Below are 27,498 nucleotides of genomic sequence, written 5' to 3'. Positions count from 1 at the left end.
TCTCTGACCCCCCCAGCCCAACAGACTCTCTGACCCTCCCCCCAGCCCAACAGACTCTCTGACCCCCCCCTCCCAGCCCAACAGACTCTCTGACACCCCCCAGCCCAACAGACTCTCTGACACCCCCCAGCCCAACAGACTCTCTGACCCCCCCAGCCCAACAGACTCTCTGACCCTCCCCCCAGCCCAACAGACTCTCTGACACCCCCCAGCCCAACAGACTCTCACACCCCAGGCTAACAGACTCTCTGACATCCCCCAGCCCAACAGACTCTCTGACCCCCCCCCAGCCCAACAGACTCTGACCACCCCCCCCAGCCCAACAGACTCTCTGACACCCCCCAGCCCAACAGACTCTCTGACCCCCCCAGCCCAATAGACTCTCACACCCCAGGCTAACAGACTCTCTGACATCCCCCAGCCCAACAGACTCTCTGACCCCCCCCAGCCCAACAGACTCTCTGACCCCCCCAGCCCAACAGACTCTCTGACACCCCCCCAGCCCAACAGACTCTCTGACCGCCCCCCCCCAGCCCAACAGACTCTCTGACACCCCCCAGCCCAACAGACTCTCTGACCCCCCCAGCCCAACAGACTCTCTGACACCCCCCAGCCCAACAGACTCTCTGACCCCCCCCCAGCCCAACAGACTCTCTGACCCCCCCAGCCCAACAGACTCTCTGACCATCCCAAACCAACAGACTCTCTGACCCCAACAGACTCTCTGACCCCCCCCCAGCCCAACAGACTCTCTGACCCCCCCAGCCCAACAGACTCTCTGATCCCACCCCCAGCCCAACCGACTCTGAGGCGCCCGCCCCCCCCCCCCACCCACCCACCACCAGCCCAACAGACTCTCTGACACCGGTTATAGGTATATGAAATTCTCAGAATCCTCATAAAACTTAATTAAAGCTCCACAATACTGACCACCATAGGAGTCATAGGGGGAGAAATACGGCATGTTAGCGCCCCCAGTTAGCACCTGGCGGAGGCCCTAATGGGGCACTCAGATAGTAGCACCGCAGCAGGGTGAATCCCATGCCGCATGGCACATTCGCCAGCCTGTAGCACCGGCAATAACAGTTAGTGCCTCGGCACCTTTTGTCATGCAGACCGTGACATCAGCGAGCGTGCAATGCTCGCTGGGCGCCCGATCTGCAAACTTCAGTAGCGTCCCCCGCCTTGCCGTCTCACGCCGACAGCACCAGGGAGCGGAGGCGTGAACCAGCCGGCTGGTGGGACGCTACTTAAAGGGATGCGCCACAGCTGTCAAGGAACTTCTGTTCCAAAGGTCTGCAGCCAAATAAAGGCTGTTTAGTCCTCGGAATGTTGCGGGCCATCAAAGGACTTTGCATTTCATCCCACAGCATATCGCCGTTCTGCGCTCCCCGAATCAATGGGGGCTGGTGTGCGGACTCCAGTGACCCTCCCCTTTAATGACTGGAAGGCGCCTGCGCCAATGCTCACTCCCGATTACACAACACCTCATATTCGTTATCGTTTGGAGCCTAGTGCCACTCACCTATGCCATTAGTGCCTGATTTAGTGCTCCCCTGCATTCTTTGAGTGCTGAGACTGAATTTAGCAGGCAGCGAGATTGATCAGCGCCTGGCACTAAACTTCCAACTTCTCACAAGTTAGCGCCCCTTCCTGGGCGCTACTGAATTTCTAGCTGTCATTTGTTTTATATGTGGCCCCAATACTTAGCTCTGTTGGAATGTTTAATACACCATTCATTCTTCACCGTGAGCAAAAACTGATCAGAATTTAAATATACACTTGTTTAATATGATAATACTGCTTTTGTGCTTTTATAAATGCTTTGATTAATGTTCTAGATACTTGACTGAACATATTAAGTAATTGTGGCATAATTAGTGTTGTAGATGTAAAATAGTTCATGTACAAAATTCAAATATTTTCTCCCACAATCTTCAAATCTAACAAGAAGACAATCTATGAATACTACTAAGCTTTTCAAATCAAAAGTTATTTGATCAATGCATCTACTGGCTCTCCCTCCAGATCCTCAAAGTGTATTAAGACTTAGTCCAAATCTATTTTGGCTGGGTTACTCATTTCTGCACATGAACAATAATTCAAGTACGACCAAGTTTGAGGATTACCTAAAGGCATTACAGTCAACAGCATTTGCAAATGTAGGCAGTTTGGCGTCTGGATAGGATCAGGGACTCACATTTTCATGGTCTTGCAATCTGTCTTAAGATTGTACATCCGTGTTGGGGCAATAAAACAAGCAAGATGTTCCATGCATCTAAACGCTTGTCAAATTATGTGAAATAACATCATCGAACAAGCACGTAGATGCATGGAACTGGTTCTGTGTTACTCCCATGGCCACCTTGCATTATCATAATGTTTTTCTGTCAAATTCACCTCCAACAGGCTTACAGGGAGAGCAGTGCCAAAGCACGAGCAAACACATATATCAGAGGGAGCAACATAGAGATGTCATTTAAGTTTTGTTTTCAGAGGCCTGGTCAACTGATCAGTCAGTGGCAAACTCCTAAGGGAACTGCAATGGCACTCCATCCAGAGATGGCAGAGTCGTTTTTTTTTTAGGTTGACTGCCTCAAGCATCAGTGCAAACATTGCTGGATGGCAAGGCTGCTGGAAAAAAATGGCTGCCAGAGGGCTGAATAACTAAAGCACTCCTGCCTGCCTCTATATAGTGAGTGAAGCAGGTTTGTTCCCACTGACCCATATGGACCTTTCTCAACCAATGTGAAAAGCACTTGCAATAAAAGCGATGTTGTTGTCCATGCAACAACTCTAAAACAATTGCATATACACAATTATGTAGATTTATTATTTTTTTAAAACACCCTGCAATATAAATAAGGTGACTTCTATGATCAATTTACATAACTAAGTTCCCATGGAACTATTTGGAGAGCAGAGAATGCTGCTGGTGTTCTGAACAACATACCTCCCACAATCAAAAAACAGATCATCTCATTTACTGATTATGGGATTTGGCTATGCGCAAAATGGCTGTCATGTTTACCATGACTACACTTCGAAAGTAATTTATCTGTCATGAAATGCTTTGCAGCTTCCTGAGGGACATGATAAGGTGCGATATAAATGCAAATTCTTTCAACAGCAATGAGTCAGCCCTGGAGAACCACTTCAGCAAGCAGTTCTCTAACAGAAATGGGCCATAAAGTTTTAGAATCTACTGGATTAAAACATTTCCTGAAAATAAAGTAAAGTTGTACCTTGATAATTGCATTTTCTTGCAACTCATGAAGAAAACACGTTTTGAGTAGGAATCTAGCTTTAACCCTCTTGGATGGATCACATAACATTACAGTTCAAGCGATGATTTACATTGCAGTCCTATTGTGGTCACTCTGCTTTTAGTTAAATCAGCTGGTGCAGGAGTCGAATATAACTTCAGAACCAAACTTGCACAAATTAAGGGAATAGTTAAACTTCACTCTCGGTTTTCTGTACTTCCGTATAAGTTCTGCATGGCTGTGGTACATGCACCAGTATACACTAGAAACTAAGCTAAGGAAGACACTGATTTGTCTAGTAGCAAAGAGTACACATTTTTACTTGAATATTTTGTACCCAGGTTATGTGAAGATGCTAAAATATAGCATCTATGAGCAAAAAGAAAACTATGGAAAGTGCTCTTAATCAGTATTAAAATAGGAAGTTCCATTTATCCAGTATTCCTTTGGAAAAAGACAATATTAAGATATTTACTGGATACATCAAATACCATGGGCTGGATTTTCATTGAGGAGTCGGGTAGGAGGCGGGACTACAACTTTCGGGGTTTCACAGCTGTTTGAAGCTGTCAAACACTGACAATCTGTACTCCAAGTTAATTCCTTCCTGTCAGGATGATTTAGAGATCTCCCCGGAACAGAAAGCTGAATGCTGCAATTTTTGACAGATCGCGGCCATTCTGCTTTCAGTGCCGGTGAGATGAGGGACTCCCGAGACCTGAGGGAAGGAAGGCTGTAAAGGTATGTAAATGTAAGTAAAACTTCTTTAAACACTTTAAACACACCAAACACACTTACCTCTGCACTCATGCACCCATCACTCACCTGAACACCGGACATCTCGACCCCCTCCAAGCCTTCATCCCAACGGCCCACCTCGCTAACTTGGCGTAGTTTGGAGCTGTCGGGAATCCCACACTTCAACAATGAAAATAGGGATTAGGCTAAAAACTGCCTGTTAATTACCTGTTAACAGGCAGTTAATTGGCACTAATCCCCTTCCCGCCTCGGGGAGGCGGGTCCCAGTGCGGGTCGGGTACCCGCCTCCTTTGAAACTGGCATGGAGGTGGGTTGGGTGCGGGATGGGTTTGTGCCCCCCGATTTCGGGATTTTAACCCCCCACACGCCTCCAATCCCGACTCCACGACCCAATGAAAATCCTGCCCATGTCTTCCAGTTCTATGACACCCAACCTGCAATGCTGGGGATTGAATTTCCACAGGGGTTATCTCACTTGTCCACTGTAACTTTGGTGGATGATCCATGGAAATTCCAGAATGACAGTTTTTCCAGGGTTTCCGCAGTTCTTTGCCCAAGTTACGGGGGAGGAGCAAGAGGAACCTTTTATGTTTAATTATTTTAATTACTTTAATTGCTTTAGACTGAACCAAAACATTTTTGCCGTAGAAAGGATATATCTAAGCTTCAATCATTCCAAGTTACAATGGAAAGAACAATGTGCAGAATTTAACTCTTCATTTCAGTATATAAATGTTAACCAGTGATAGTGGCAGGCAACACTCCAGGCACAATCCTTATGATGCTGGGCTTGATAAGCCAGCACTTTATCTCTGTTGGTATCAGTTTTGACTGGCTTTTGGAGTGTTCATGGGGTTATAGCTTCTGAGAAAATGACAATATTACACACTGAACAAACTGTAAGAAATCACTCAAACCAGCACAGCTGTAAAGTTTGTAGAGTCTCCCTCCTCCTTTCTGCAACCCCCAAACAAACAAAAAACTGTATTTTTATATCCTCTTATTATCAATTTTATAGGGTATAAATAAACACAACACATAAAATTAGCTGTTCTATTTTATGCTAAAGTTATGTTTGACTCCTGCACCAGCTGATTTGGCTAAAAGCAGAAGTGACCCCTGTAGGACTACACTGTAAATCATCCGTTAAGTCTATAATTCTTCCCTTTATCTAACACTTAAGTGTGGTTCATTTCAAAATGATATATTATTCTCAAAATGGGAAGAGAAAATTACAAAGGAACATAGATTAAGTGAGTGGACAAACTATGGCAGATGGAGTGCAATGTGGAGAAGGGCGAGGTTATCTACTTCGGATCCGAGAAAGACAAATTCGAATATTTGCTTAAGGATCAGAAAATAGACTCTGTGGAGGAGCAAAGGGACTTGTTGTCCATATATGCAAACCACTAAAAGTTAGTGTACATTTACAAAAAGGCTAATGAAATGTTAGCCTTTATCTCAAGGGGGGTTGGAATATAAAAGTGAGGAAGTGATGCTTCAGCTGTACAGAGCCTTGGTCAGACCCCATCTTGAGCACTGATTTTAGTTTTGGTCACCAAACCTCAGCAAGTATATAATGGGTCAGATTTTGCCCAATCTTGCAGCATACCCCATTGGTTAGACTTGTTCGTGCACGTTTAGGTTTTAAATTTTTTGCCCACAAAGTTGCTGTAAGTGCGAGCTGATAATGGCGCAGCAAGGGAACCAGGGCATCTGGGAGCTTGGTGAACAATGGGACAAACACTGCATCTACTTAACCAATGAGATTTAAGGATTGAGAAATAAACAGAGGAAGCACTGAGAAGGAGGGTGAATTAGAGTGGGTGAATTCAATGTTAAATCAGGTACAGAAAGAGAAATAAAGTGAGGGAAAGAAAGATTAAGAGAGAGAGAGAAAAGAGACAGAAAGGAAAAGTAAGAAAAAAAATGTAAAAGTTGACAATTTTAAAATCTCATAAAACAATTCACAACCTGAAGGAATGAGACTCCGCACTTATAACTGTTTATTTTCTTGGCAAGAGAGATTGACTGGCAATCATTAACAATTATCACACCATTAAAAGGGTACTTTGCTATTAATTACTAGACTTAACTTTCTGTGATGAGTTTAATATGCAATTAATGTGCAAATGCAGCAATTTTACTGAGACATGGCTGCAAGACAGTCAGGACCGGGAACAAAATATACCATGTTATAAGGTCTACAGGAAAGATAGGGAAAACGGTAAGGGGAGGAGTAGCCTTAGTGATTATGGATGAAATCACTTCAATGATAAGAGAGGATATAACAAGAGGTAAACAGGCAGTGGAGGCTTTATGGGGAGAATTAAGAAGTAGAAAAGGATTTTAAGACTGTAGTGGGAGTGGTGTATAGGTCACCTGGTAGCAGCTGTAAAGTGTTCGAATGTATAAATGCAGAGATTAGACAAGTATGTAGCAAAGGCAGAGTGGTTTTAATGGGGGATTAGCTCATGCCAGAAAGGTAGTGAATTTCTTGAGTGTGTTCAGGATAGTTTTCTGCAACAATATGTTCCAAAACCAACAAGGGGGCATGCCATATTAAAATTAGTAATGAGTAATGAGCTAAATTTAGTTAACAGCCTAACGGTGCGTGAACATTTATCTAATAGTGATCATAATATAATCAAGTTCAACGTAGTGTTTGAAAGGGAGAAATGCAAAACAGCTACTAAGATTCTAGATTTAGGTAAGGCCGACTTCAACATGATGAGACAGAGACTGTCCACAGTAAACTGGATAAATCTGTTAATGGGTAAAACAACAGAAGATCAGTGGGAGGTGTTCAAAAAAATTTAAGGTGATACAGAACCTGTTTACATGCCTATGGGGCAAGAGGTCCACTTGCCAAAAGAAACAGCCATGGACAACTAAAGATGTAAGGGACAACATAAAACTAAAAGAAAAAGCACACAAAAATGCAAAAGCTAGCACAGATCCTAGCAACTGGGAGAGATACAAAGAACAATAAAAGGTGACAAAACAGATAAGAGCTGAATTTGCCGTGGTGGTAGCGGGCGCGATCGGTGGCAGGTCGGGTGGGAAAGTTGTTTTTTTTGACAGCGGGTCGGGAACCCGCTGTCAACTCGCTCCCACGTGCCTTTCCCACAGGTGCATCTGCCAGCGTGGAGATGACCCGACCTGCAGCGATGGGGGACCCAATTGAAATCATTATGAGGTACTTTACAGGCACGTTAGAGCCTTTTTCCCCCTACATTTTAAATTTCCCTGCATGGCCACGGGATTCACACAGCTCGGGAATCACGTCTGTCAACCTGAGGTGGGAGTTCCGTGGCCATTGCTCCAGCTGATTACTTGACAGCATGGAAAACAAACCAAAATAAATACATGTTGATTACATCAGCTAACAAATTGATAGAGATTCTGTTCTACTTGAAAAGCTACTGGTAAATGTTAATTTTTCACTGGCCATTTTTGACTGTTGCCTGCCAACTGAACAGTAATTGCAGCGAATTGATCGGCATTATAAAAAATGACATATACCATTTAAATACATTTTTGTGTTGTTCTGGCCAGGTTTTCTCAGTACTGTGATTGCCCAGTTACACATTAAATCAAGTCATCAACCATAATAATTTCATTCTCATCACTCATTCCACTGGTTCAATTTGCTTTCAGTCCCTGAATATGACTAATTTAATTTTTCAGTCTGAGACTTTAGGGTGAATTTTTGCGGAGGTTCTCTAACTTGTTCTTTGTTAACTTCAATGGAAGAGCTGCCGAAATCTCAGAAACACATTGTAAGCACCACTTACACTGCTTGTCAGGGATTCCGCAGCTGTTCCGCTGAACTTCCATAAGATTGTAAATCCACCCCTTTACAATTACGTTTAAAATCTGCTTAATTTTATATATTACCTATACACACACATCTTTTATTTGTACCAGTTACTGATTCAAAAGTCTACGGATTTGTGACTAAAGCGCAATTAATGAACTTATTAAATTATGTTTCTGATTGTATTTGTAGATGTAATCATATTACTTAATGATAATTTTATTTAAATATTTCTTTGTCACTCATATATAACTTTTATTATATGATTGTACAGTAAATATTCAACACCCACTATGTTAGATTGAACTTAAAATTTAATGTGGCCATGGTCCCTTTAAGGATCCGGCTAAAAACCCGTCATGACATCACCAGACCTGCTCCATCTAACTGGGCCAGGTAACGCGCTGGGTGGGCTTAATAGGCCCCATTAAGGTAAGTTCATTTTGTACAGCGGGATGGAGCCAGCAGCGGGGTCGGGACCCCCCACAGACACCGCCTGCACTGGACCTACCAAGGTAAGGAAAATTCTGGCTATAGTAAGAGCTACAAAAAGGGAGTATGAAAAGAAACTTGCAAGGGATATCAAAATCAACACAAAACATTTTTACAATTATATTAGGAAAAAGAGGGTGGTCAGGAGCAATGTGGGCCTCTTGAGAACTGATAACGGTGATATTGTCAATGAAAGTAGGAAAATGGCGGACATGTTGAATAATTACTTTGCATCAGTATTTACAGTAGAGGAAGAGCATGCTGGACATCCCAAGGAAACTAATATTGAATCAGGAACAGGGACTCACCAAAGTTAATGTAAGTAAAATAACAGTAATGAAGAAAATAATGGCACTAAAGAGTGACAAATTTTCAGGACCAGATGTTTTCCATCCCAGGTTTCTAAAGGAAGTAGGTGAGAACATTGCAGATGCCCTAACCATAACCATCCAAAGTTTTCTCAATTCAGGAACTGTTCCTTTAGATTAGAAAATTGTGCATCACTCCATTATTTAAAAAAGGTAAGAGATGGAAACCAGAGAATTATAGACCAATCAGCCGAACATCTGTGGTCGGAAAATTACTAGAGTCTATAATTAAGGATAGAGTGACTGAACACCTTGACATTTTTCATGCCTAACAAACCTGATTGAATTTTTTAAAGAGGTGACTAAAGTAGTGGACAGGGGAATGTCTATGGATGTTATTTATATGGACTTCCTGAAGGCATTTGATAAAATCCCTCATAAGTAACTGTTAGCCAAAGTAGAAGCTCGTGGAATTGAAGGCAAATTATTGACCTGGTTAGGAAATTGGCTGAGCGGCAGGAGACAGAGAGTAGGGATAATGGGCAGGTACTCTAACTGGCAGGATGTGACGAGTGGTGTCCCGCAAGGATCTGTGTTGTGGCTTCAACTATTCACCATATTTATTAACAACTTAGATGATGGGATAGAAAGAAACATATCCAAATTTGTCGATGACATAAAGATATAAGCAGTGTAGATGAAAGCATAAAATTACAGAGGTATTAATAGATTAAGCAAATGGGCAAAACTGTGACAAATGGATTTCAATGTAGGCAAATGTGAGGTCACCCACTTTGGATCTAAAAAGGATAGAAGAGTACTTTCTAAATGGTGAAAAGCTAGAAACAGTGGAGGTCCAAAGAGACTTAGGGTTCCATGTACATAGATCATTAAAATGTCATGGACAGGTTCAGAAAATAATCAAAAAGGCTAATGGAATGCTGGCCTTTATATCTAGAGGACTAGAATGCAAGGGGGTAGAAGTTATGCTGCAGCTATACAAAACCCTGGTTAGACCACACCTGGAGTACTGTGAACAGGTCTGGGCACCACACCTTAGGAAGGATAAATTACCCTTGGAGGGAGTGCAGCGTAAATACCAGAATGATAACCGGACTCCAAGGGTTAAATTACAAAGAGAGATTACACAAACTAGGGTTGTATTCCCTGGAATTTAGACGGTTAAGGGGTTATTTGATCAAAGTTTTCAAGATATTAAGGGGAATTGATCGGGTAGATAGAGAGAAACTATTTCCACTGGTTGAGGAGTCTAAGACTAGGGGGCAGAGTCTAAAAATTAGAGCCAGACTTTTCAGGAGTGAAGTTAGGAAACACGTCTACACAAAAAGGGTGGGAGAAGTTTGGAACTCTCTTCGGCAAACGGCAATTGATGCTAGATCAATTGTTCATTTTAAATCTGACCTTGATATATTTATGTTAACCAAAGGTATTAAGGGATATGGAGCAAAGGCATAGAGTTAGGTCACAAATCAGCCATGATCTCATTGAATGGCGGAACAGGCTCGAGGGGCTAAATGGCCTACCCCGTTACTATGTTCCTAACTTCATGAAAATAATGTTGGAGATGCCGGGTTTTTTTATTCGTTCATGGGATGTTGGAGTCGCTGGCAAGGCCAGCATTTATTGCCCATCCCTAGTTACCCTTGAGAAGGTGGTGGTGAGCTGCCTTCTTGAACCGCTGCAGTCCTTGTGGTGAAGGTACTCCCACAGCACTGTTAGGGAGGGAGTTCCAGGGTTTTGACCCAGCGACGATGAAGGAACAGCGATATGCTTCCAAGTCAGGATGGTGTGTGACTTGGAAGGGAACTTGGAGGTGGTGGTGTTCCCATGCGCCTGCCGCCCTTGTCCTTCTAGGTGGAAGAGGTCGCGGGTTTGGGAGGTGCTGCCGAAGAAGCCTTGGTGAGTTGCTGCAGTGCATCTTGTAGATGGTATACACTGCAGCCACGGTACACCGATGGTGGAGTCAGTGAATGTTTAAGGTGGTGGATGGAGTGCCAATCAAGCGGGCTGCTTTGTCTTGGTGTCGAGCTTCTTGAGTGTTGTTGGAGCTGCACTCATCCAGGCAAGTGGAGAGTATTCCATCACACTCCTGACTTATGCCTTGTAGATGGTGGAAAGGCTTTGGGGAGTCAGGAGGTGAGACACTCGCCACAGAATAACCAGCCTCTGACCCACTCTTGTTGTCACAGTGTTTATGTGGCTAGTCCAGTTAAGTTTCTGGTCAATGGTGACCCCCAGGATGTTGATGGTGGGGGATTCAGCGATGGTAATGCCATTGAATGTTAAGGGGCAGTGGTTAGACGCTTGCTTGTTGGAGATAGTCATTGCCTGGCACTGGTGTGGTGCGAATGTTACCTGCCACTTATCAGCCCAAACCTGAATGTCGTCCTGGTCTTGCTGAATGCGGGCATGGACTGCTTCATTTTCTGAGGAGTTGTGAATGGAACTGAACACTGTGCAGTCATCAGCGAACATCCCCACTTCTGACCTTATGATAGAGGGAAGGTCATTCGTAAAGCAGCTGAAGATGGTTGGACCTAGGACACTGCCCTGAGGAACTCCTGCAGCGATGTCCTGGGGCTGAGATGATTGACCTCCAACCACCACAACCATCTTCCTTTTTGCTAGGTATGACTCCAGCCAGTGGCGAGTTTTCCCCCCCATTCCCATTGACTTCAGTTTGACTAGGGCTCCTTCATGCCACACTCGGTCAAATGCTGCCTTGGTGTCAAGGGCAGTCACTCTCACCTCACCTCTGGAATTCAGCTCTTTTGTCCATGTTTGGACCAAGGCTGTAATGAGGTGTGGAGACGAGTGGTCCTGGCGGAACCCAAACTGGGCATCATTGAGCAGATTATTGGTAAGTGCTGCTTGATAGCACTTTGAGAGTAAACTGATGGGGCGGTAATTGGCCGGATTAGATTTGTCCTGCTTTTAGTGGACAGGACATACGTGGGCAGTTTTTCACATTGTCAGATAGATGTAAGTGTTATAGCTGTACTGGAACAGCTTGGCTAGAGGCACAGCTAGTTCTGGAGCACAAGTCTTCGGCACGACAGCCGGGATGTTGTTGGAGCCCACAGCCTTTGCTCTATCCAGAGCGCTCAGCCGTTTCTTGATATCACGTGGAGTGAATCGAATTGACTGAAGACTGGCTTCTGTGGTGGTGGGGACCTCAGTAGGAAGCCGATATGGATCATGCACTCGGCACTTCTGGCTGAAGATGGTTGCTTCAGCTTTGTCTTTTGCACTCACATGCTGGGCTCCACCATCTTTGAGGATGGGGATATTCATGGATCTTCCTCCTCCCGTTAGTTGTTTAATTGTCCCCCACCATTCACAACTGGATGTCGCAGGACTGCAGAGCTTTGATCTGATCTGTTGATTGCGAGATCGCTTAGCTCTGTCTATAGCATGCTGATTCCGCTTTTTAGCATGCATGTAGTCCTGTGTTGCAGTTTCCCCAGGTTGTCACCTCATTTTTAGGTATGTCTGGTGTTGCTCCTGGCACGCTCTTCTACACTCCTTATTGAACCAGGGTTGGTCCTCTGGCTTGATGGTAATTGTAGAGTGAGGGATTTGCCGGGCCATGAGGTTACAGATTGTGGTGGAATACAATTCTGCTGCTGCTGATGGCCCACAGCACCTCATGGATGCCAAGTTTTGAGCTGCTAGGTTTAGCACGGTGGTAGTGTCACACAACATGATGGAGGGTGTCCTCAGTGTGAAGACGGGACTTCGCCTCCACAAAGACTGTGCGGTGGTCACTCCTACCAATGCTGTCATGAACAGGTGCATCTGCGACAGGTAGATTGGTGAGGATGAGGTCAAGTAGGTTTTTCCCTCATGTTGGTTCTCTCACTACCTGTCGCAGGCCCAGATTGGCAGCTATGTCCTTCAGGACTCGGCCAGCTCGGTCAGTAGTGGTGCTATCGAGCCACTCTTTGTGATGGACATTGAAGTCCCCCACCCAGAGTACATTCTGTGCCCTTGCTACTCTCAGTGCTTCTTCCAAGTGGTGTTCAACATGGAGGAGTACTGATTCATCAGCTGAGGGAGGGTGGTAGGTGGTAATCAACAGGAGGTTTCCTTGCCCATGCTTGACCTGAAGCCATGAGACTTCATGGGGTCCGGAGTCAATGTTGAGGACTCCGAGGGCCACTCCTTCCCGACTGTATACCACTGTGTCACCACCCCTGGTGGGTCTGTCCTGCCAGTGGGACAGGACCTACCCAGGGATGGTGATGGAGGAGTTTGGGACATTGGCTGAAAATATGATTCTGTGAGTATGACTATGTCAGGCTGTTGCTTGACTGGTCTGTGGGACAGCTCCAATTTTGGCACAAGTCCCCAGATTTTGGTGAGGAGGACTTTGCAGGGTGGACTGGGCTGGGTGTACCGTTGTCGTGTCCGTAGCCGGTGCTGAGGTCCATACCGGGTGGTCCGTCGGGTTTTATTCTTATTGTTTCTCGTAGCGGTTTTTTACAACTGAGTGACTTGCTCGGCCATTTCAGGGGGCAGTTAAGAGTCAACCACATTGCTGTGGGTCTGGAGTCACATATAGGCCAGACCAGGCAAAGACGGCGGATTTCCTTCCCTAAAGGACTTTTCGTGAAGCTAACAGGGGAGTGTTGCAAATTGGCCAGTAACTTGTGGCAATTCTCAATTCATGGGGTGTCTCTTCCTCGCTATAATTTGCTGGCTGGTTTGCACATTAATAATGGTGTACGTTGTTCATACCCCATTATTCTTTCAGCAAAATCTGGCCCATTGGCCTTGGTGATACAGTGCAGATTCTCTAGAATGAAAGCAGGGTTTAAAGGGTTAAATTGTGAGGACACGTTGCATAAACTTGGTTTGTATTTCCTTGAGTTTTGACAGTTAAACGGTGATCTAATCAAGGTTTTTTAAATGATAACCAAATTCAATAGGGTTGCATTTGGGTAAGGAATGGACATCACGCAAATTTGCTATTATCTATTATTACCTATTTTAGCAGTGTAACGAAAGATTGTAGAACAAAGATTAAATTAACCCTTCCTGAACTTCAAAACAGATTCTCATCAAGGCATTACAAGCCTGCTAGTATTATGGGCAGATATTCGGACTTTTTAAAAATGTTACAGAAAGCAAAACACAGATTGGGGCTCTCACATGGGGAAATAGTAAACCTGAAATATATATGAACAAACTTTTGCAAAATATAGGCCCAGAATTTGCGGTCCCGATGACGGCGTATGCTCAGCGTATGCTGTCGGAAGCCTTCTGAAAGGCCCCGCAACTTCCAGGTTTCCGCATGCGCTGCACATTCGCGAAAACCCGGAACTTGCAATCTGTCAAGGTTCGCCTTGACAGATCTACCGAACCAACTAGAAATTCACTTTCGCTGCACAGAGTTGGGCTATTTGCCCAGCTACTGCCCAGCAAATGCCCACGAAACTCTTGTGTACAGTTGCTTTCACCAGCGTAAAGGTTAATATAAATCTTAAATTAAAAATGTAAAAATAAAAAAAGGACACTTAAAATTAGCTCATCCAAATTTTGGCCCGGATTAAAATGTTCACAATTATTTTTCAAATGTTTTTTATTATATTTGCAGTACTGAAGGGACTTTTAATTAAATGTGAAAATCAGAACATTTATTTTTATTGCAGTTGTCTAAATAGTTTAATTATTTCAGGATTCCATTAGGGTTTATGGGAATTCCATTCATAAATGGAATCCTCCTTTCTCATTGTGGGACCTGGCCCAAGAGATCGCAGGGGCGCTTCCGAACTGCCGGCGTCCCGGGGATCAGTCAGCCTTTACGCAGGCATACGCCTGCAGGCCCAGGACCCAAACTCTCCACAGCTTTAGAGCCAGGAGGTAAGTTTATAGATCTTTTGCGGGTCAGAGACATACTCTGGAAGTACGCCTCCGACCACAAATTCAGGGCCATAATTTTTAAATAATTTTTCTTAAAAAAAATTATTTTTACTATACTGGAGAACATTGACACTCACAAAATTAAAATTCGTTTTTCAGGGCCATAACATTTGTTCAGCAGTAAATACGCTGTTAGAACCCCAATTACACCTAATCCAACAAGGCCAAACTTTTACGATAGCAAAATACTCCAGATGCTGGAAATCCAAAATAACAACAGAAAATGCTGGAAAAACTCAGCAGGCCAGGCAACATCCATGGAGAGAAATTAGAGTCGACGTTTCGGGTCGAAACCCTTTTTCAAAACTGGAAAGGAAATGAAATAGATCGAAAGGAGGGCTGGGGAGGGAACAAAAGAAGTGAATAGACATTAAGAGGTATTCAAAACGAGACGAGATGGTGATAGGACTAGTAAAGAGTCAAAAGATGGCTCAGATTAGGTGTGAAATTTACTGGCAGAATGAGAGACAGCTGCCATGTAAAAAAAGAGGAAAGGGTGGGGTTGGAGGGAAAACCCAAAACAAAGGGGTGGGGGGAAAAAAATAAGTAAAAATGTAATAGGTGCCGAGGTTATGATCTGAAATTGTTGAACTCGATATTGAGTCCGGAAGGCTGCAAAGTTTCCAGTTTTGAAAAAGGGTTTCGACCCAAAACGTCAACTCTAATTTCTCTCCACGGATGTTGCCTGGCCTGCTGAGTTTTTCCAGCATTTTCTGTTGTTATTAAGGCCTAACTTTTAATGGGGGATGTAACAGCGATATTACCGCGGTAAAAACCCAAGTTTTCGTCAGTTTCCCTGATTTCACAGATTACACTGATTGCTGACTGTGGGGGAGAGGCCACAGAGCAGCCAGCGTCGGAGCAGTGACCGCAACTTCAGGATTTCCGCGTTTAGATGTGCATGCGCTACATCCTGAAGTTGCAGTCAGTTTCAAAGGGGTAATAACAGCAAACGCTGTTAGTTCGCAGATATTACCCACCGCAAATTCCGGGCCCATTCCTTGCCCTTCTAACATAAAAATGCAACGGTTGACCTGGCTGTTTCTATGATGCAACCAGGTCAGCCTTAACTTATGCTACTGATTAGGCTTCAAAGGCTTTTTTCAGGGACCTTTTTCTAAATATAGGCCCCAATTCCATAACTTAGAGATCCAGGAGGAAGAAAACAATAGATAAGGAAAGTATTTAGGTTAAAAACAATTAAATGTAATATGATGGTTAGACAACAAAAAAAGAATGTGGAAAAAGGGAAGACACTGAGCAGATGTTATTAAAATGTTTAAATATTTATTTCATTTGTCCAAAGTCCAAATTTCAATAAAACTACTCTTCAGATTCAAGTGTCAGTGGGTGAACTTAAAACATTTTTTTTTAATGGTTGGCCTCTGAAGACTGGAATGTCCTTGGCTCTACTGACAGTTTAAAGGTTAACACTAACATCTTGACCAGTTTCTATACTGAACATGGTGCAATTAGTAGCAGTACAGTTGTGACTTAAAACATCTAATCAAGCTGCATTTTTTTTCTCTTCTGAACATTTCTAAGAACCCAGGCTGCCTTCCACACCTTCAAAAAAAATCTGCAGACCTCTCTGGGGACACCATTAATACTGCTCAACAATCCACCATGAAAAGCTGTGCTTCTGTAAAGATGTAACAGAACTTGATCATTTTACCAATTCTAAAAGCCCAGACAAGAATTGCAGCATAATTGGCAAATGGGGATACATAAATGTAAATGGTGATTTAGACTAGTATTTGCACTTAGTACCTTTTCTTTGCAAGTCCAACACAATTGTTGCAGTTACTAAGCTTGCAAGTCTAATCATTTCCAATGGGTACAAATTATTGCATCTCAAAAAATAGAACTGCACATATACCATTTGTGTCCTTATGCTTAGTTGATGAGAATGGATTCCAGCTTGATTTATGAACACTGTAGTACAGTCCTTTGAGCACGATAGAGAGTTAAAAAGGAACGGATTGTTTCCATGCTGGTAGAGTTCACATTTACCGTGCAAGCATGGCATCCATTTATCATGAAAAGTTTTATTAAAATAAGTTTTGTACCCAGATAAACCACATTACTCTGATCAAATGTACCACAATTAATGTGTAAAACATGCAGTGTCCATGGTGTTGTGTTAATCATTAGAAAAAGACACCTGCAAAATATTCACATTAACAGAGGGCAGATTTATGCAATTACATTTTCTTTTATAAATTGTCACAGTTGTAAGTACTTCCTTGTACTTACGTTATAGAAGGCAGGAATTTTGTATTAATACCTGTATTCGGTTAGATTTAAAAGTATAGTAATAGGTCCCTGATGTCTAAGTGAGTAAATGCAGAGTTTGGAATGGTACTGAGTCACAACGGATTCACAATCAACCTTGGTGTCTCCAGGCTTTGGTGGGAAGGGGTGCTATAAAGTGCATGTGTGGGTGCTGGTGAGGAGAACATAAGATATAGAATCATAGAATCATAGAATAGTATGGACCGTGGAGCCGGCGACGGTGAGGTGGAGGCCGCGGCGACCGGAGGATGTGTTCGGCGAGTCGGGCGGAGGCAGCACAGCGCATCGAGCAGCAGCAGCAGCCACGACGACTCGCAGTCCGACTGGGAGGAGGGGAGCTGGGATTGGTGGCCAGAGGGTGAGCGGGAGAAGCAGGCCACCACACGTGGGGCCGAGCCGGCAACAGTGAGGAGGAGGCCGCGGTGACGAGGAGTATGGAGCGGCTGAGGGACATCGTGCTCCCACTGCCACTGGATGCCAAAGAATTGACTTCCTGAACACGGCGCTGTAAGAATAGCTGACGTGTCCCTATGGGGAGTAAGCATTCCATTGTACTAGTTACATATGGCAAATAAAATTGAATTGAATTGAATTGAATAGTACAGCACAGAAGGAGGCCATTCGGCCCATCGAGTCTGCGCCGGCTCTTTCGAAGAGCAGTCCAGTTAGTCCCACTCTCTCGCTCTTTCCCCGCATCCCTGCAATTTTTTCTCCTTCAAGTATTTATCCAATTCCCTTTTGAAGGCCACTATTGAATCTGTATCCACCGCCCTATCAGGCAGAGCATTCCAAATCCCAACCACTCGCTGCGTGAAAATTTTTTCCTCCTGTCGCCTCTGGTTCTTTTGCCAATCACCTTCAATCTGTGCCCTCTGGTTATCGACATAGGAGCAGAAGTAGGCCATATGGCCCCTCGAGCCTACTTCACCATTCAATAAGGTCATGGCTGATCTTCGAGCTCAACTCGACTTTCCCGCCCGATCCCCATATCCCTTGATTCCCTTAGAGTCCAAAAATCTATCGATCTCAGCCTTGAATATACTCAATGACTGAGCATCCACAGCTCTCTGGGGTAGAGAATTCTAAAGATTCACAACCCTTTGAGTGAAGAAATGTCTCCTCCTCTCAGTCCTAAATGGCCGACTCCTTATTCTGAGACTGTGACCCCTGGTTCTAGACTCCACATCCCGGGGAAACATCCTCTCTGAATCTACCCTGTCAAGCCCTTTAAGAATTTTGTATGTTTCAACGAGATCACCTCTCATTCTTCTAAACTCTAGGGAATATAACCCTAATCTACGCAATCTCTCCTCATAAGACTATTATTATATTATTATTAAAATAGTATTAGTCTGTATTAGCAAGCTTGGAATTATTTTAAAAACAGTAAATGTTTGTTTTTAGGGCAGCACTCAACATTACACACATTCTGCATTCATGAAGGAGAGAGGATACTGGACATGAATGTGAATTTAGCATTTATTCCTGAAGTGATGGATCACATAAAAATGGAGTATTCAGGTTTCCTTCATTAATGCATGGTGTTTTCTTTTTTGTGGGGGGGTCCATTTTATTTAAGTGATACCTATATAATTTAGAGATTTTTTAGTGAGTTGGCTGTGTTTCAATAATCAGGGATTTCCTGCGCCCCCCCCCACCCTCCATATACATGAGAATGATCAGAAACAGCAAGGAGAAAGGAATTGCCATAGTTACAGTTGTATTTTCATTGATCGGAAGAGCAAACAAACAGCTGTTTGCTATATATCAATGGCTCATGGAAAAGTAGCTCGAGTCAGGTTATTTCATGTACATTGAAATCACTCTACATTTCATATACTTGAGATTACCAGCATGTATCATATGCTGTTTGATCCACATGCATCGTATAAAAGCGACTATTATAACTTGCTCCAACCAGTATGGATGAGATTTCTTCTGTACCAGATATAAAGTTACAGTATCGATTCAACTTTGCTGCACACAAAGCCTGCACTGAATAGAGAATAAATGGATCTCAGTGAAGTTAAGACCATAATCCAATCAAGAGGTTCAGATAACCTAAACCATGAAAGCAAAACTCAAGCCATTTTAGCCCTCTGAAGCAATATTAAATCTTAACTCTTACAACACCACAGCAAAGTTTACTTATTAGCGTGCTATCAAATGACTACACCTGCCAACAAGTTTAGCCATCAGTAACAAGCACCTCCTGGTTTTTTATGCCATTTGCATATCAAGATGGACCCGATTGTATCTACGATGCCACTAAAGCAATCTATAGAACCTAAGCTATGCATTGTCTGGAAAAACAACTTTCAAAATGGCTTAGCATCTCCATTAAAGTATTGGACAAAGGAATTTTTTACAAACCATTAGTGTTAATATGCTATCATACAGTGCAATTTCACCCCAAAAGTGTTTAAAGCCCGTAAACATTATCAACTTTAGCAATAATAACCCATAATATAACTGAATATACCAGTAAGTATTGGCTGCTTTGTCTGAAAGCTTCGGAGGAAGACTAAATCTTATAAATATCCAAAGTGTCAAGACACTATTACACATTTGTGTCATGTATTATTTAATAGAGGAGCACCTATGTCAATTTCTAAACAGATTTACATATTTTGCATATTGAAGCCAATTTTACAAATGCTCACTTCCAGCAGGGAGCTTCTCCATTCTTGAAATGCGAGCATCGTTGGCGGGACATTTATTTCCCATCCCTATATGTCTTGAGAAGGTGGTGGTGGGCCACCATCTTGAACCACTGCAATCCGTGTGGTGGAAGTATTCTTTGTAGTGGTTTGATACACCTGGGTGGCTTGCTAGACCACTTCAGAGGGTAGTGAAGAGTCAACCACGTTGGTGTGGGACTGGAATCACATACAGGCCAGACTGGATAAGGATGGCAGGTTTCCTTCCCCAAAGGACATTAGTGAATCAGTTGCATTTTTACAACAATCCGACAGCTTCATGGTCACTTTTACTGATACCAGCTTTTTATTTCCAGATTTAAAAAAAAACTTTATTCAAATTCTCAAACTGCCACGTTGGGATTTGAACTCACGTTCTCTGGATCAGTAGTCCAGTAACTCCTGCAGGAGCACATATTAGGAAATCTCATGATCTCCATTCAGAATGGACAGAAAATAGTGGAGCTTGTGTCCATAATTTCCCAATATGTGCTCCTGACAGTCAAGTCTCCCTATTGGCATGTGCAATTGACCCTTTATGCCTATTCTAATTTTAAATATATTAATTTGTTCAGCAAAGAAATCTGAGGCTTGAGATGTTTACAGTGGTACAGTGGTACAAATGGGCACAAAAATAAGAAGCTCTAACCTCTTGTCACAATGACAAGTTTCCAATCACTGGCATTACCAATATAATTAAAGTGTGAACAGGTACAAATATAGAAAAAAAATTGTGTCCATGGGTATAGTTTTTAAAAAAACTACTATTATGACAACTCACCCAAGTAAGCCTTGAGTTTACTTTATTAGTATTAGACCATATTTCACTACCGAGGATTATGGCCATCATTGTCAGTTTCAGCCTCGGTCTTTTAGACAGCTGGTTATATACATTAGTGCCCATGGAGACAAACTATAAACTATCTGAAATGGATGACAGGGAAATGTAAAAACAATTGTAATGTTCCATATGTTGAAATTTGAGCAAGTTCTGCTCCTGCCAAAATCAATTAAAGTTTGTCGGCATTTAAGTACAATCAGAGCAGGTAGCTGAAGCCAGTGAAAAGGCTATGTTGCATTATAATAATCTGCTACTCTTTTGGTAATTGGAAATCAGTAAAGAAAGAAAGACTTGCATTTATATAGCGCCGTTCACGACCACTGGACGTCTCAAAGCGTTTACAGCCAATGAAGTACTTTTTGAAGTGGAGTTGCTGTTGTAATGTGGGAAACGCAGCAGCCAATTTGCGCACAGCAAGCTCCCACAAACAGCAATGTGATAACGGCCAGATAATCTGTTTTTGTTATTTTGGTTGAGGGATAAATATTGGCCAGGACACCGGGGATAAGAACCCTGCTCTTCTTCGAAATAGTGCCATGGATCTTTTACGTCCACCTCAGAGAACAGACGGGGCCTCGGTTTAACGTCTCATCTGAAAGACGGCACCTCTGACAGTGCAGCACTCCCTCAGCACTGCACTGGAGTGTCAGCCAAGCTTTATGTGCTCAAGGCCCTGGTAAAGTACAACACTATATCAATCTCTATGGTCTTGGAATACACAGAGCACTACTGCACCTTTTATGGAGTGATGCACAAGTTTTTTTATAACTTATGCTGTTGAACAGTTTCACCCCATGCTCCAACCCTAAGTTGTACATTAACCATTAATATGAATAGTTGAATTAGAATTCTGAATAAAAGAATGTAGATAAAGTTATTAGAATAGTTATCTGTATTCCGTGAAATTATAAAAAATTCTCACCAAACATTGAGATTCGTATTATTTTATCTCACACTGTCAACAACTGAGGCAGGGAAATTAAATATTCCCAACTGAGCATATTACTTATCCCCCTTATGATACATTCTGAAATATGCAAGAAGATTCAATTAAACAAAGGAGGAGCATGCAACTTAAGGTGTCAAAAAGACAGAAAAACACTGCAAATCCTTTCATTTAAAAAAAAGACTCCAGTCCCAACACGTAAAAAGAAAATTTCATGGATGGAGGGTAGAGTAGGGATAGAGTAGATGGAGCTTTACTCCACATCTGGCCGTGCTACATCTGACCTAGGACAATTTTATGCTAACAAAGTACCAAAAAGTGTTCCATTCCCCAATGCCAGCATCACTTGCCCGTTGCTTTAAAAAAAATTGGCAAACAAAAAAAAAATTGCAAAATTCTCCCAGTTCAGATTTAATTATATAATGAATTGGGAGAATTTTTCAGATTTATGTAGATACACATATACACACATTCTGCTGCTTCATAAATTAATATAGATAGCAGTACAATAGGAAGCCAATGATGGAAGCTTTATTTGATGAATATATCACGTTATGGACATATTAAATCATATATGCAATAAATTTAATTAACATTTTTCATATTTTTCAAGACTACCTTCTTTCTAACCTTCAAGTGCAGTTACTATTATGTGGGTAAATGTGGCAACACATTTGCACACAGCAAGAAGCCACGAGCTAACAATGAGATGAATGGTCTGTTTCTGGTGGTGTTGGTTCAGGGAGAAATGTTAGCAAAAGAACAGGAGAAATCCCTGTTCTTCTTCAATTAATGCCATGAGATCTGTTACATCCACCTGAATCTCTAGAACTGACAGACAGGCCATGTTTAACATCTCACCTGAAGGGCAGCACTTCTGAGAATGTAGCATTCCCTCAATACCACACTGAAGTGTCAACCCTGGAGTAAGGCTTGAACCCCTCAATTTTTTGACTTAGAGGCTACCCACTGAGTAAAATTAATACTTTATGGCATACTAAAATTGGTCACAAGTACTTGTGAAAAAACACATAATTATTTGCCATGCCCCCACCCCCCACCACCCAATGGCTCAGTAAAAAACCTGGCAGCTCACTGGACATCCATTTCTCTATGACCGTAGTATTAGACTACTTTGTTAATTGGTGGTTAACTCATTACCCATACTATTTCCACTAAGATCACGTGGAACCCTGTTCCTTCCAGTTCAAGTAATTGAAGCTGCCCAGCTAAAATTCTCTTAAATGTGTCTTAATTGTTCTAGTCTCGCTTGACTTTTTTTTAACACTTCTGCTGATAATCCTCCAGCCTTTCCAGAGCTCAATAATCAGTAACATGAAAAATGGACTATGCAAATCAGACATTTTGGTATTACATTCATGAGCAATAGGCTACATCCCTGTACTACTTAAGCACCAAAGACTAGAATTTTATGCAAGGAATAGGATACATAATTTGGTCGCAGTGCTTTATGCAAAATAAAACAACCAATGAATCAGGCCTATAATTTGCTCATCTCTGTGGTTTTAGAATTATGCAACATATTTGTTCCTGGTCAAATAGACTATTATATTAATGCCATATTCATGCAACTAGAATTCATAATGAGAAAGCATTGGAATACTCCGTTTATCTGCTCATTTGGAAGGTTTCTGAAACACTCCCTTTACTTGTGCAATAAATTGCCTAATCCACAGTTTCCCAACTGTATATTTCTACATACAATATAGGACTAGATTTTAGCTTTTTTTTTAAAACGCAATATTTAAACAAATTGGAAAAATTATATTAACAAATATCTCTTCAATCTATTACTGTAGATGTACATTAGGTCTTTATATCATAAATAAACTTAAAGTGTGAAAGATCAATTTACCCTTCTTCCAGCCTCGTTGTTATGCAGATTCATGAATGTCCTGGCACTATCATAAGTTCCTTTCTGATAGATCTTCTCCCTCTCCCTGGCATCCACAAACTCCTTTGCAAACCTGTAGCCATACTCTACATTATCTCCGCAGCCACCCCATAGCCAGTCACGTGGTAAATCCTTGGGCCGTGCAGCACGACTGCAGCCACATGTGGCCAGCTCCCCCTCACGACAAGCACGGCTGATAGCATGCACCACTCCAGCAGCAGAGATCCCATAGGTGAAGGCAGTCTCGCGGCTTCCTAATGAAAAATATAAATGGCTTCAATGCAGAAGAGTAAATCAATCACTTTGTGTTAAAAAAAACACATTCAAAATCAGTTTGATAACCTAGTTCCTACATAATATCATGGCTATTTGTGGGAAGACCCAGAAGGCTCTTAGTAGTTAGAAAGATGAAATAGGCGTACATCCGACATGCTATCCAAAGGGAGAACAGCTTACTCATTCCAGTTTAGTACAGCATGGCTGACTCTCTCAGATAAATTGTAGCACGACTCTGCAGTACATTTAAGAATATGTAAAATTATTTCTAGAGTTTTAACAAATAATGCTCTAACCTAGATTTTCTTGGGGAATTAAAACAAGAAAAAAATGCAAAATAAAATCATATGGAGCAATTTGCAGTCTTGTTCTGAAAAAAACCTTTGAAAAAGTACCAAGCGTTACTTATGTAGGATAGGTCTGCATCATTGTTAGTCAACTTGGCCGAGAGTTTCCGCTTTGGGCGCAATCGACAATCCGGGCGCAAATTGCGCTCAAAATTGCGCTCGTTTTAAGAAAATGTTTTTGCTCAAGTTTCCACTCAAACTCATTTGCATATCGCCAAACGTAAAAATCTTCCATAAACCAGCGCAATCAGGCAGCGTTTTAGAACATAATTTTTTTGAAAATATTTTTTGCATTAATAAATATTTCTTGACATATTTAACAGTGGCAACCTGGTGCAGTTTTATTAATACAGCTGAAAATTGGTTTATCTCAAAAAATAAGCATTTTTAATCAGAGTATCTAGTCCACCACCTGAGTACCCTGATTTTAAACAACTGAAAATGACTTTAAAAACTATACAGAACCAATTACTAGTTACATTGGTATACAGTAGTCAGTTTCTTAGTAAATTTTTAAAAATAATGGCCCGAATTTGCGGTCAGTGGCAAAACAAAAGCATTTGCCGCTGGCCCCAAAGTAAACTTCGCACAAAGATCTTGCGATCTCTGTGTCGAGAAGTTTGGGTTTCCTGACCTGTCATTCAAATCAATGGAGTTTAGTGTGGAACCCCATAGTGCGAGCTGCTGTGACGTCAACAGGCTGTCTAAGCAGCCATTCAAAACGCAGAATTCTCACTGAGCGAACAAGGAAGTGAGTGAGCTCTTAAAATTCTAACTTTTTTAAAATGTTAGAGAGAGCAAAACAAAGACTCGAGCTCTCACATGGGGAAAGGAGAACCTCAAATAAAGATGAACAAACTTTAAAAAATATTGTTTTTTTTAAACTTTCTTAAAAATGTTAATTTTTATTAAAATGGATAAATTTGACACTGCACAAAACTAAAATTAGTTTTTCAGGGCGATAACTTTTGTTTAGCAGTCAATAACCCCAGTTACACCTAATTCCTTTGTGTCTAACTTTTAGTGGGGAATTTAACAGTGCAATTACTGCGGAAGAGCCGAAGTTTTAATCAGTTTCCCTGACTTAAGAGATTTCACTGATTGCCGGCTCTTTAGGGTGTGTGTGTGGGGGGGGGGGTTGTCCACAGCGCAGCCTGTGTCGGAGCAGTGAATGACAGACCGCAACTTCAGGATTTCCGCATTACACTGCGCATGCGCTAAATCCCGAAGTTGCGGTCAGTTTCAGAGCTGGAATGATGGCGAACACTGCCAGTTTGCTGTCATCCAGACTGCAAATTCCAGGCTAATATTTCAAAGCTTTTAAAACGTGTCCTTGCACCTAAAAAAAAAAGTTTAATTTTAAGAGCCTCTTTGAAGGCCCACAAACAGGAGCAATGAGCAGAAACTCGCCGTAGTGATTAATTTGATCGGGGGGGGCGTGGCCAATTTTGTAGGCGGGGCCAGTTTCCAGCACGTTGTTTTTTTAAACCAGCGGAAACTCAATTTGTGCTGGGCATAATTTGCATTTGAAATTACTCAATCTTTTACACTGGTTTGGCCGATTTCAGGTGAATTGTGCTGAAAAAAACAGTGCAACGCAGAGGAATCTCCGGCCTCCTATTCGATACTGTAACACAATTTGAAGTTCAATAATAGAAAAATACATAAAAGTAACTCCACTTAAGATTGGTACAGGAATATAGTACAGTTATTACTGAAAAGAGGTTTGAAAAGGTTACTTGCCATTTGGGAGTAATAAAAGTCTAGATTAACTTTTCACTTGTCGTTTTAACCAGAGGAAATAAAATTGAATAAAATATGGCTTTAGTATAGGCAAGGAGCTTGTCTGTTGGTTAGAGAAGTGCTACAAGAGGCCACATAAGGATCAGATGCAGAAGAAAAGCAGAGTCTATGAAGGATTCCAGATGGAGGAATGCAACTTGAAAGCAAGCTGGTTCCTATGCTTTTCAGCTGGCCAAAGCTGGAAAGTAATTAGCCCTGGGGCACCTTGCCAGTGGGACTATAGAACAGCTAAGGCTAAAGTGAAAAGGGAAAGCAATAAAAAAGTAACATCAAAAAGCATACAGAAACAGAAATAAAATGAGTGCATCATTATACCAGCCCTTGCACAGGACATGTGGGATGGGCAATATTTGTTCAGATTTTTCACCATGTCATGGTTTCAACTGGTCTCCAATTTGTAGTAAAACACAAATAGGAATTAAAGTTATTGCAATTTTCAATACTTCAAAAAACAAAATCCATGGTGTCATTGTACACTGGCCAAAACTGGATATGTGAACTGCAACTGAAGGTGTGAAGAACACAATCCCTGCCCATGGCTAAAAGTGCTGCTAACGGTAATGTTTAATAGGTTTGAATAAGCTGAGGTTAATTAAGATGAAAGTTGTCTTAAACATACAACTTGGTTCTATGACAGTACTTCGAGACTAGAAGTTAAACTTCCCATATCTTATAAAATAAAGACTTGCATTTATATAGCGCCTTTCACAACCTCAGGACATCCCAAAGTGCTTTACAGCCAATGAATTACTTTTCTTGAAGTGTAGTCACTGTAGTAATGTAAGAAATATGGCAGCCAATCTGCTCACAGCAAGCTCCCACAAACAACAATGTGATAATGACCAGATAATCTGTTTTTTTAGTGATGTTGGTTGAGGGATAAATATTCATTTGAAGTAGAGAATCGAGTTAGCAAATTTGAAGAGTCAATAAATGTGAAAGTTTGCATGAAAGATTCAAAAAATCCCATTTCAAACATAAATATTATAAAACTCTGGCAGTTTTGAGCTTGGCTCTTCTGATGTGGCCTGCCCAGGGCCAACCCAAAACCAGCTGAAAACCTAGCTGTCATCAAACCACATTCTTTATCTACTACAACTGTGCTGCTCCTAAAACATTCAAAATGCTCCCATCAAGATGTGAAAGACATGCAGAATCCACATGTTTAAGTTAATTATGTTGGAGGAATTGGCTTTAAAAACTAAATTAAATCATGAAGTGCAAACCCCTATTTGTTTTAGCTCATACATGCCTTTAACCAGAATTCAACTACTAGTTAAAATAGGAAATTCTACAAACATTAATACTTTACCATCAGGGAGCAGAGCTCTGCACATGCAGATGCAAAGATCTCTCCTAGTGGTGAGGGTGTGATTTGCAAACTGACAATGTAACAGGGGTCTTGCCAGCTACAAACAGTACTTTGCACGTACTAGTCTTAGAGAGGCAGCACAGTGCAACTGCAGTCTAAGGTTTGGTGAGCTTGTTCACTGAATGAAATATTTGAAATTGGTTGACTATATCTAATGATGTTGTTTTATTTTAAATACAATGGACCATTACTTGTAGTCAATTTATGTCCTTACCTGTTCTGGTGTAGTTTTGTTTTAGTAAAGAGTTGCTGTCATTAAGATTTTGTTCTCAAACAGGACTTCATGGATAAGTGAAGAAAAATTAGTCATAGATGAGACAGGAACATAAAAATGCATTAGATACTATAATTTAAAGAGAAAAAAATAAAAAGCAAGCTAATTAACAAGAATGGAAAGGCTTCGGGAAATTCAA

At 41.9% G+C, this 27,498-nt stretch overlaps 1 protein-coding gene across 5 annotated transcripts in view; it reads right to left on the bottom strand.

Annotated features, from left to right (window-relative positions):
- The window catches only part of wnt5a (wingless-type MMTV integration site family, member 5a), a 47,904-nt gene that overhangs the window by 5,139 nt on the left and 15,267 nt on the right, over nucleotides 1-27,498 (bottom strand). For all 5 annotated transcript variants that reach the window (XM_086001638.1, XM_086001642.1, XM_086001641.1 and 2 more), the window contains exon 4: nucleotides 23,249-23,541. In XM_086001638.1, coding sequence (XP_085857764.1) covers nucleotides 23,249-23,541 — 293 coding nt within the window. The remainder of the gene's footprint in view (nucleotides 1-23,248; nucleotides 23,542-27,498) is intronic.

Source organism: Somniosus microcephalus, chromosome 11, assembly GCF_052327205.1.
Source record: "Somniosus microcephalus isolate GS21.2 chromosome 11, FLI_Smic_1.0, whole genome shotgun sequence".
Classification (NCBI taxonomy): Eukaryota; Metazoa; Chordata; class Chondrichthyes; order Squaliformes; family Somniosidae; genus Somniosus; species Somniosus microcephalus.
This window is presented reverse-complemented; position numbering and strand designations above follow the sequence as displayed.